Raw genomic sequence first — 12,075 nt, 5'->3', positions numbered from 1 at the left:
GGGCATAGGTTGTAGTAGTAGAAAAGTCTTTGAAGCATTAAACAGAGAGAGCAAGTGAGGTCTTGAGAGTTAGTGAGAACTTCTTGTGAGAGATTCTTGTATTCTTGTTCTTGTATTCTTGTTCTTCTATAGTGAAACCCAAGCAGCCCGGGGACGTAGGCAAAGTTCTTTGCTGAACCTTGTTAACAAGTTTGTGTTTGTTTTCTTGATCGTTTATCTATATTGTTTTGCACTTGTCTGCTTCCGCAAGAGGAATTTTAGGTCAAATTCCTAACAAAGTGGTATCAGAGCTTAGGCTCTAGAGTGGAAACAATGAGCATAGAAGACGTTGAGAAGAGGGTTGATAAGTTCGTCGGTAATGACTTTAGCCTATGGAGGTCACAAATCGAGGACTACTTGAATATGAAGAAACTTGCTAAGACTTTAGAGGGCAAGCTCCCAAAAGATATGAAGGAGGAAGAATTTGTCGAGATGGATAGGATGGCCCTTGGAGCCGTTCGACTATCGCTTTCAAATGATGTACGGCGATTTGTTATCAAGGAGACTACGTTGAAGGGGATGATGGATAGTTTGTCCAACATGTATGAGAAGCCAAATGCCGTTCAACAGTTGTACTTGATGAGGCGGCTGTTCACTTTGAAGATGGGTAAGGGTATATCTGTTCGCCAGTAAGTTGGGATAGTTGGTGATATTATCGAGCAACTAGCATCGGTGGATGTTAAATTCGACGAACACATCAAAGCTTTGGTGTTGTTGACTTCCATGCCTTCGGATTGGAATGTGACTGTGAACTCGATTTGTAGTGGAGCTGGGACTACGAAGAAGCTGAACTTTAATGATGTGCGTGACATTCTTCTGAATGAAGAGACGCGAAGACAAAATAACCTTGAAGATCCTTCAAGTTCTGCGCTCTCTATAGAAAATAGAGGTAGAACGTTCAACAAGAACTCAAACAACAATCGTGGAAGGTCCAAGTCTAGGGCACCTGGAAAAGGCCGAAGCGTGTCCAAGTCAGGAAAGTGGTCCGATGGGTGTTGGCATTGTGGGAAATCTGGACATGTCAAGAGAGACTGTAACCAGTGGAAGGAGATAATGAAGATGGCAAACACAACTGAGTGTGATTCGGATGCACTTGTACTAAGCGTTACTGAAGCACCATTGGAGTCATGGATCGTAGACTCTGGAGTGTCATTTCACTCAACTTCACAACAAGAGCTCATGGTGAATTACCGACGTGGTAATTTTGGCAAAGTGTTTCTTGCTGATGGTGGAGCCTTGGAGATTGTGGGAAGGGGTGATGTGAAGATTTTGCTGACAAATGGTGGAACATGGACCTTGACCAATGTTAGACACATACCGCAGTTGAAGAGGAATTTGATCTTTGTGGGTCAGTTGGATGATGAAGGATGTCGCACTACCTTTGAGAAAGGTACGTGGAAGGTGTGTAAAGGAGCTATGGTGTTAGCTCGTGGAATCAAGACAGGAACACTTTATACGACCTTGAATATTGTTTCTATTGTTGAGAACAATGAAGGCACTGCGATCGTTGAGAAAAATGAAGATGCATACTTATGGCATCGTAGACTTGGGCACATCAGTGAGAAAGGTATGGGTGTACTTCAGTCGAAGGGTAAACTACATGGTGTGAACTCAGTGAAGATTGGGCTTTGTGAAGACTGCATATTTGGGAAGCAAAAGGTTGTTAGTTTCTCAAAGGGTGGCAAGGCACCAAAAGATTCAAAACTAGAGTTGGTTCATACTGACGTGTGGGGACCTGCACCGGAGCTTTCGTTAGGTGGCTCAAAGTACTATGTGACTTATATTGATGACTCCACAAGGAAAGTATGGATTTATTTCTTGAAAAATAAATGGGAAGTATTTGATACTTTCAAGAAGTGGAAGGCGATCGTAGAGAATGAGACCGGGTCGAAGATTAAATGTCTGAGGTCGGATAATGGAGGTGAATACTGTGGTAATGATTTCAAAGAGTATTGTGCAGAGAATGGGATTAGGATGGAGAAGACAATTCCCGGAACTCCACAGCAGAATGGAGTGGCTGAACTCATGAATAAGACTCTGAATGAGCGTACAAGGAGTATGAGGATACACGCAGGATTGCCAGACATGTTTTGGGCTGATGCGGTTAATACTGCTGCTTACTTAATTAACCGTGGACCATCAGTACCATTGAATCATCTCCTACCTGAGGAAAAATTGAGTGGAAAAGAGATAGGCCTATCGCATTTAAGAGTATTTGGTTGCGTGACATATGTTCACATTGAGTCCGGTGCGAGAAGCAAGTTGGATCCCAAGTCTCAAAAGTGCATATTCATAGGCTATGGCGGTGACGAGCTTGGCTATAAGTTTTGGGATATGCAGAATAAGAAAGTTGTAAGGAGTAGGAATGTCATCTTTAATGAAGAAGTGATGTACAAGAATAGGCAAGCAGCAGAGCCTAAAAGTCCTGTAAGAAAAGATCGGCAGTTTGCAAGGTTGGAAGAATTGTCCAATGAAGATGTGTCTAAGGAAAATCATGGGGAGGAACGACAACAATAAGAAGCTCCTGAGGTTGCACAACCTGAAGAACAAGTTCCTAGTGATGAGCCAGTGACACCTCCTTTTGTGCCAAGAGTATCGTCAAGAAGTACTAAAGGAATACCAGCAGATAAATACTCGCCTTGTGCTAACTATTTGCTGTTAACTGACTGTGGTGAACCCGTGAGTTATGATGAGGAAATGCAACATAAAGATTCTGCTAAGTGGAAGGGTGCCATGCAAGATGAGATGGACTCTCTCATGTCCAACAATACTTGGGAGTTAGCTAAGTTACCAACAGGTAAGAAAGCACTGCATAAAAAATGGATTTACAAGATTAAGCAAGAAGTTGATGGGAGCAAACGTTACAAGGCAAGGTTGGTTGTGAAAGGTTTTCAGCAAAGGGAGGGAATTGATTTTGATGAGATCTTTTCGCCGGTTGTGAAACATACCACAATCCGGGTGGTGCTTGGTTTAGTGGAAGCTGAATGTCTGTATTTGGAGCAGCTAGACGTCAATACTTCTTTTCTTCATGGTGATTTGAAGGAGGTCATATACATGAAGCAACCACAAGGTTTTATAGCACCTGGTAAGGAGGACTTGGTATGCAAACTGCAAAAGAGCCTTTATGGCTTGAAACAAGCCCCAAGACAGTGGTATAAGAAGTTTGATGCTTTCATGTGTGGGAGTGGCTACACAAGATGTCAATCCGATCACTGTTGTTACTTCAAGAGGTTTGACAAATCTTATATCATTCTTTTACTGTATGTGGATGATATGTTGATAGCTGGGGAAGACTTCAATGAGATTGAGAAGTTGAAGAAAGAGATGTCAAACCAGTTCGCGATGAAGGATTTGGGTGAGGCGAAGAAAATCTTAGGTATAAAGATTATCCGTGATAAAGTGGCTGGTACTCTGAAGCTTTCACAAGCGGAGTATGTTGAGAAGGTGCTTAAGCGATTCAATATGGATGAATCAAAGGCTGTAGGAACACCGTTGGCGGCTCACTTTAAATTGTCCAAGGAACAATCACCCAAGAGCGAAAAATAGAAAGAATATATGAAGAATGTACCTTATGCATCGGCAGTTGGATGCTTAATGTATGATATGGTGTGTACTAGACCCGATATTGCTCATGCAGTTGGAGTTGTGAGTAGGTACACGAGTAATCCAGGAAAGCAACATTGGGAGGCTGTGAAGTGGATCATGAGGTATCTTCGGGGTACTACTGATATGTCTCTTTGTTTCAAGAGAGGTAGTGCTGAACTACAAGGATATGTTGATGCAGACTTGGCAGGAGATCATGATACTTGTCGGAGTACTACTGGTTATGTGTACACTGTGGGTGGTGCTGCAGTATCTTGGGTCTCAAATTTGCAAGGGCAAGTGGCCCAGTCTACAACGGAGTCCGAGTATGTAGCAGTCTCAGAGGCTGGTAAGGAGATGGTGTGGCTAAAGGGTCTGTTGGAGGAATTGGGTAAAAATCAAGAGAATTGTGCATTGTACAGTGATAGTCAAAGTGCAATTCACTTGGCAAAGAACCCTGCTTTTCATTCAAGGACTAAACACATTCTTATGAAGTATCACTACATACGAGAACTCGTGGAGAATGAAGTGCTGCAATTGTTGAAGATTCAAGGAAGTGAGAATCCTGCTGATATGTTGACTAAGTCTGTGTCAATAAGTAAACTGAAGCTGTGCTTAGCTTCAGTTGGTCTCCAAGTTTGAAGAAGGAGATGTTGGCTGTGATAATGGGTTTTGTGTTGGCTATGATTGAAGAGTATTGAAGAATGTTAGCTACTAGCGTAATCGGCTCCAAGTGGAAGATTGTTGGGTGTGTGGATCCGATTCCACATAGGATAAGGATTTGTTAATCCTTGATCAAAGAGGAGTTTTGATTGTTTCCTACCTGCTTACATAATCCTACTTGGTAATGGTTTCTATGTCTATTGGGAATAGGTTTCCAATGTCTTATAGGGTCTACTTAGATATCTATAAATAGGGGCATAGGTTGTAGTAGTAGAAAAGTCTTTGAAGCATTAAACAGAGAGAGCAAGTGAGGTCTTGAGAGTTGGTGAGAACTTCTTGTGAGAGATTCTTGTATTCTTGTTCTTCTATAGTGAAACCCAAGCAGCCCGGGGCCCGGGGACGTAGGCAAAGTTCTTTGCTGAACCTCGTTAACAAGTTTGTGTTTGTTTTCTTGATCGTTTATCTATATTGTTTTGCACTTGTCTGCTTCCGCAAGAGGAATTTTAGGTCAAATTCCTAACAAATTCAACTTCTTACTTTTGCTTGACGTCTATCATCGCCAAACCCTAGATCGACAACACATGTATCACATACTACTTTTCTTCCTATAATAACTAACTAATTCTTTTAGATTTTGATTGATGAACTATTCTTGTTATTGTTCTTGTGATTTATTTTTGCAACTTTCATCGTTGAAAAGATACATGCTACTGTATCTAACTTTTGGTTCAATCTTTTACAATAATCACCTACTAAATTTAAATCATGGGACCTAGTTTCCTCTTGATAAAATTATTTAACTCAAATTCTTCCGTTTCCAACAAGAGTTTATCCACTGCACAAAAGATGCTTCAATGTCTTAAAATATCAAAGATAATGCCATACTCCCAATATTACGAGTACGAATTTACCATCTTTTAAGTATAATGGGTATGATTCTACCAACATTGAGTATACTAGAGAATGCTACACTTGGAGTTTGTTCACAATGTGATAAAAAAAAGTTTATATAGTTTGTTTGTTTGTTTCATAGTTTAAACAAATTTTGTATCTCATATAACTTCCTGCTAAAATTTTTATATTACTACAGACTATTTGGACTGCTTCTGGAACCTCCAAAACCAAAAGAAACATATACAAATGGAGTCGGTAACGTAACCGATAAGAATAGCAATTTTCTTTCACCAAGTCGCTACATGAAGACAAACGCTCGCCATGACTGGTATTGACTGTTATTGGCTACTGCATGCATGGTCCTGCGGCACACCACTCCATTATAAGAAATATAATTGTTTTTTTTTTTTCCGTTTTTGATTTTTACAATAAAGTAAAAATATAACAAAGAAAACGAAAATTTTGAATTCCATGTAATTGGGCTTGTCCCTTTCGGGTCTAGCCTTTTGTGCCCGAAAGGTCCACCATTTCAACTTTGTGATCATTACACATGGTCACTACTATACATCCAATCTCACGGCTTGATTAATCCCCGGACCATCCAACGGCCATGATGGTGGTCCTGCTAAATAAACGGCTCGCAGTGCCTGGTTCTGGCGGGAATTGTATCCCTAAAACTCTAAAAGAGGCAGATACATACATTATAGTCTTTGTTTTAATATTTTTGGATAAGACAACACCGACGGCAGGTATGAGCCTTCCTCGTTGCGGGACCCGCCCCGAGTGCCCGCTGGGTCCGACCAGATTAATTTCGGGTTTCCGTTACGTCTTTCATCCACGTAACGTCTCATTAGTCCTTCTTTTTATAAAATTACCAAAAACACCTCACGTTTTTAAAGTACTATTTTAGTATTAAATTCAAATCCACCAAGGTAAATAATTAAATACTCATACTGAAATTAGTACGTCCAATAACCCCCAATTCCATTTATTTATGTAAAGTCGAGATAGCACAGCATAAGTCCATACATTGTATGACAACCATTCCTTTAATAATCATCTGCATTTAAGTATGAAAATGTCTGATCCGTATAGTTTATTAATGTCAAGTATAGATATATGTGGACTCATTAGAGTTCAATAATGAATCAAACAACCCTCGTTTCATCTACTAAAAAAAACACTCTCAGACCTAATAGTTCAAAAATTCTAATAATCAGTCCACCCGAGTTCAGTCTTATAATAACACTTTCAACTAACATGACATTTCTTTGAATCAACAATGTTATGGCCACATATTAAAAAGTTTATAGAAAACAAATGACATTTTTTTTCATTTAGACTAACATTGGGTCTAGTAACAAAGCATTTCTCTTCACTAAAACCGTCTAATAAAAAATTCAAAACAGTCGTTGGAGAAATTTTAAAGCAGAGAAGGGTAGTTTGGCCATTTCGTTGACCAAAATTTAAACTCGAGACATGCACGGTGCAATTAAGCCGACTAACTAACGGATCACGACTCACTTACTTTCAACCGATCGACATCGAGTTCAATAACATCTTTGAATGTTACGGTTACATATTGAAAAGTCTGAACATCGGACGTTTTTTCCATTTCGACTAGCGTTGGGTCGAGTAAATAAGCATTTCTCTTAACCAAAACGTTCCGACTATCATCCATCACCCGATAAAAAAAAAATCCAGGACGTAGAAAACTTCCAAAACAGAGAAGGGTAGTTTGGCCATTTCAATGACTACCACTATCACATTCACAACCGGTCAAACGGTCAAGTCCCAGTAAAACCAAACCGCTGGTGGTATTGCATCAGCATAATTAGGGAGAGAACTCTCGCGCACACACTACGTGGTCCGTTCTCATTGGTCAACCTCAGGTCTCCGGGATTCATAGCACACACCAATAAACAATACCAGTCACTCTCATCTCTCTCTCTCTCTCTCTCTCTCTCTCTCTTCTTCTCCTCCCTCCCTCCCTCCTTTGTGTTTCTTCTCTGCAAAAACACCCCAATTCCGCTCCAATTTCTCGCCTTCCTCTCTCCAATTCCCCCAAATACGTGTCCAGCAATGCATGATCTTCGGTTTAAGTTCAATTTCGACTCCTAACGCCGTCGTTTTCACCGACTAAATCACTCGCTAAAAATGCTTCAGGCAATGGAGAGCTCCGTCAACAATGGCGGTTTCTCGCAGTTTCAGAGCTGCGGTGACAGCAGCGAAGAGGAGCTCTCGGTGCTGCCACGTCACACCAAGGTGGTGGTTACCGGCAATAACAGAACCAAGTCCGTTCTCGTTGGTCTCCAAGGCGTCGTAAAGAAGGCCGTAGGGTTAGGCGGATGGCATTGGCTGGTAATTTCCTTCTTCTCTTTGGCCGACTGCGGAAATCATTTCTGCATTGAGTGTTTGCTTGCATTAGTCAGTCAAATTGTTTAGGCAATTGGATTCAATTTCTGCTTGGTGCTTCATTTCACAGTGCTATTCTCTTCAGTTTCAACCATCTTTGGTTCACTATATTATACTGATATTTTTTTTTCTTCTTATGCAATTTTCATTTAATTGGCATCAAATTTAAATGTGTGTGGATGCAACTGGTTCTAATTTTGAATCAGGACTATGAGTTCTCATTGCATGTTTATTTTACTACCGGATCTGCAGATTTACTAGATTTCTTGCAAAAGTGGGACTGCAATTTGAGACTTTTGATATTATTTTGCTTAATTTGAAGTTAAAATTTTCTGATTTGCTATTAAAGAAATATATTTTACTCTCTTTATCTCATTGCTTTGAGTGTTTTCTGTTAAATTATTAACTTAATGCTAGTAGTTGAATATAATAACTGGATTTTGATTTGTTTTGTATTTAATTTGCAGTATTCACAATTTCTTTACCTGGAGGATCACTGTTTTATTTAACTTTTGATGGCTTGCTTTGTTTTTCCTATTTAATTCCGCGCATGTTGCGGATTCAATGGATTGATTGATTACATTCTTAATGTTCATAAAAAGTATACCTTTTTTTCTTTTCTTTTTTCTTTTTCTTTTTTTCTTTGTTGAATTGTTGCTGGAGATCTATCATTTTACATCTTCCCATTGCCCAAAATTTGTTTCGGTGATTCAATCTGGACTCAACCCTTTTGTATACCAATTCAGGGGATTATATTATTTTAACTTTCTTTTTCGATAAACGGAGGATTATGTTCTTTACTCTTTTATGAACTTCTGTTATTCCTCAAAATGCCAAAGCCTGTTTTACACTTTTCGTCAGGAAGGTTTCCCTGTCTTTCTTTTGGGCAGTGGGCAATGGGTGGGGATGAAGGATTACTGGTTTTTATTCTTATCTGAGCTTTAAAAAGTACAATTTGAACTTCCAGAAGCAATCGCTACCCCAGTTTTATCCAGAAAATTGAGTATGCGATATAATTTTGATTTGTGAATTAGATCTTATGAGGATATATAATTGGATTTTTACCAGTGTTTTTATTTTATTTTACTTCATAGTGTCCTGAAAATTGCCTGCAAATTTGTTCACCTTTTGGGATTTTATCAGGCCTGTTCATGAGAATGCTAATTAATTATTCTAAACAGGTCCTTACAAATGGCATAGAAGTAAAGCTTCAGAGGAATGCCCTTAGTGTAATTGAAGCTCCTACTGGTAATGAGGATGACGATGACCTTGATTTTGAGACTGTCCAGTGGAATGGATCAGACATGGGTGAGTTTGTTTGTGATGCAAAACAAAATGAGGGTTTTGAACCCGCCAATACTATCTCATCTTTTGCATCTGCTTTTCAAAAGTAAACTGAATAATGACTGATATAATTTGTGCTTGACCACAGTACTGTTAGTTGTGTGACTACAACTATGCCTATTGGTGCAGTAGTATTAGTTCCAATAAATTATCATCATGCTTTAGTTAACTTATTTTGGGGACCTCTCTAAATGTGAACTTGGAACAGTATGTTCTATATAAAAGTGGCAGGGGTTGGCACATAGGATCCGTTGTGTATTCACTTTTTCTTTTTTATGTCTCTAAAATTATAGCTTTATTGTCTCATTTCTCTATCACTTTTTTATCTGGCCCCACTATTCTTTCTCATTGTGCCTCTATTATTTTCCATCCCCAGCATCCGATGATACCCAAAAATCTCAAAGATCAAGGCATAGAGTGCATAAATCATGTGGATCATCTCACAAGACTACATGCAGATCTTTCTCTTGTGACTCACAATCTAAGGGCTCTGTTTCTACTCCTCGAGGGTCAGGATCAACAGTGAGTAGCATCCCTGTGCTCTTTTTGACTTTATACTATACTCTTCCATATTTGGGGAGATGGCAAGGGTCTAGGTTGATTATAATTTGAAAAATCTCCCTGTTCAGAAAATTGACCTTGGGAAACTGGAGATGGCTGCTCTATGGAGATATTGGCGACATTTCAATCTTGTGAGTACTCAAAACTTAACAGGTGTACCTGCCGAGATTGAATGATTGTCCTGTACTGTTCTTGGCTTATAAAAAAAAAATTAAAAAGAAAAACTTAATGTCTTGTATTTTCGGTTGCATATTTTCTTATGATTGAATGATTTTATAGGTTGATGCCATACCAAACCCATCGAAAGAGCAATTAATAGATGTTGTTCAGAGGCATTTCATGTCACAGGTACTTAGGATTGCTGGCATTGTTATTCTTTTTCCAGTTCTGAGTACTTATATATGACTATATGTTGGTTGTGGAACTTGAGGACAATGTGACAAAATGTTGGGAATGTTAGGTAACCAACTAGAAGTAGGTCATTACATGTTTACATCTTGCCAAGTCCAGAGTGATTTTGCTATTTAATCCAATCATTAACAGTTAAAAAATGTTGTTTGATCTATTGGTGTAGCAAATCGACGAGTTGCAGGTGATTGTGGGATTTGTTAAAGCTGCAAAGAGAATGAAGAATGTGTGCAAATGACATAGAGGAGGATTGGTAGTCAACGCGTGCTAACAGAGTCACTGGTACCCTGGATGTCCACTCCCCTATTCTGATATCTTAACTTAATGTATCTATCTAGGGCTTGTTTATGCTTACATGTCTGTTGATGAGTAGAGTTGTAGAGGGATTTAGTATTTACCTTTTTGGTAGATCGAGCATAGTTATTTGTAGATATTTAAACCGGTGGGCGGTGGGAATTGGGAAAGACCTCTCCGTACGAATTAAGAGACCCTGTGGCTTAATATTCTGTCTAAGCTTGGTTGAAATGTATGTAATTGCTGCCTGGGGAAGAGGGGTTTTCCAAAATGTATATATTTTTAAGTTCTCTTATCTACAATTATCCATGTTTTATGAACTTCTCGTAACTTCACACAGTAACCGAATCCATGTTATACTACTTTGTCACATACTCATATCCACCGAATTTTGACATTCAAATTTCGATTTGAAGGGTCAGTTGTGACTTATTCCTGTTCAAAACTGTGCAACAAATTGATTACAACCCACCATTTAATTTTGTCGTCACACATGCTGTATGTGCGACACACCTGGTGCTGGTTGAACATCGGTTATATATATATATATATGGGGTAATCCAAACAAAGATGAGTAGGTGGTAAGTCAGATTCACTAGTTTCTGCTTGACAGATGAAATTACCTGGTTGGCATCGACAGACATCTATCGTTGTCAAGTCACGTACTCTCCAGTCATGCACATGGCTGCAAAGTTCTAATTGGGAGGAACTGAAACGTACAATTAAATTTTGAAAATTTGTTTCGAGCCTTTCAGATCTCTACGACACTTCGGAGTATAGTATATGGCGAATTCTCCCACTATTAGATCTATTAGTTTAGTGAATGTAACGGTGGGCAAACTCGAAAGTATGTCAAGTTCCAAGTTTTCCAATCTCGATCGTAGTTTGCACTTTGCAGTCCTTTTGAATACCCATCTTCCTATTGATTTAGATAGAGATCGAAGTCAGGAGATTTCATAGATCAAAACGGGTCCCATAGCCTCAGGTCATCTCTGTGATGAAGCTTGCTAGTAAGCACCTGTATCGGAACCAAAACAAAAGGAAGGGTCGAAACGTCAGCCCAGAGACCAAACTTATGGATAACATTTCAGCTTAAAAAGTATCCACTTCTTTCAGTACACATCATTCTTTCAATGGATAATGATTTTGCTTCAACTATTGTATCAAAGCTTAATTCTCATATCTGATAGAAGATCTTACCAGTCCGATTGCAGGACATTGATAAAGTAATCTGGGGTTCGCATCCAAAATCAATTGGTAATGGATGGAGTGGTCCAAACTTTTATAAACTCATAAGCAAAGTTATATTTTTCCAATGTGGGAGTTATATTTATATACATTCTCAACACGCCCCCGCACGTGTGGCGATTTCTCAAGCCATACACGTGGACAAGTTATATTGGGTGACTGTGAGCACGTGTGACCATCGCTGAAACCAAACACGTGGGTAACACATTAATATCTCTTTCAACCATCGGAAGATTATAAAATACATTTTTTTCTTTTCGATTATAAGCAAGAAAAACATTACAACTTAAAAAACTCCTATACCAACCAACACCGAATTGATCAAAATGGAAAGCAGAATAAGAAATGAGGGGAAGAGCATTTTCCCATAAGGATAACAAAGAAGCGAAACCATTATAAGCAACTACATCTGCCACAAAATTGACTTTCCTGAGAATGTACTTAAACAAGATACTAGGTTTGCGAGTTAAAATCAAAACCATTGCTCCATTACAAATTCCATACATGTTAGAAACTATCTATGATTAAGTAAACTGACCTAGATAAAACAATATTCTAATTAATAGGAGATGTAAGAAGAGTACTATACCTAGAGACCAAATAAGCTAAATATATCAAGCTTTGTTG

General features: G+C 38.9%; 1 protein-coding gene across 1 annotated transcript; it reads left to right on the top strand.

Moving 5' to 3' along the window:
* Positions 1-7,127: 7,127 nt before the first annotated feature.
* Positions 7,128-10,535, top strand: LOC133738687 (uncharacterized). The gene is made up of 6 exons (XM_062166268.1): positions 7,128-7,539; positions 8,775-8,901; positions 9,314-9,459; positions 9,567-9,629; positions 9,778-9,846; positions 10,073-10,535. Exons 1-6 carry the CDS (start codon positions 7,336-7,338, stop codon positions 10,142-10,144), a joined length of 681 nt encoding a protein of 226 aa, XP_062022252.1. The 5' UTR covers positions 7,128-7,335; the 3' UTR covers positions 10,145-10,535.
* The last annotated feature ends 1,540 nt before the right edge of the window (positions 10,536-12,075 follow it).

The sequence above is a fragment of the Rosa rugosa genome, chromosome 3, assembly GCF_958449725.1.
Source record: "Rosa rugosa chromosome 3, drRosRugo1.1, whole genome shotgun sequence".
NCBI lineage: Eukaryota > Viridiplantae > Streptophyta > Magnoliopsida > Rosales > Rosaceae > Rosa > Rosa rugosa.
Note: the sequence above shows the minus strand (reverse complement) of the source record. Positions and strands in the feature narration are given on the sequence as shown.

What these genes read in the sequence shown, in the direction of transcription:
- LOC133738687 (XM_062166268.1), top strand. Translation starts at nt 7,336, where the DNA reads ATGCTTCAGGCAATGGAGAGCTCCGTCAACAATGGCGGTTTCTCGCAG. An exon ending in TAGGCGGATGGCATTGGCTG is followed by an intron (nt 7,540 to 8,774) that starts GTAATTTCCTTC and finishes TATTCTAAACAG; the next exon opens with GTCCTTACAAATGGCATAGA. An exon ending in ATTGGCGACATTTCAATCTT is followed by an intron (nt 9,630 to 9,777) that starts GTGAGTACTCAA and finishes ATGATTTTATAG; the next exon opens with GTTGATGCCATACCAAACCC.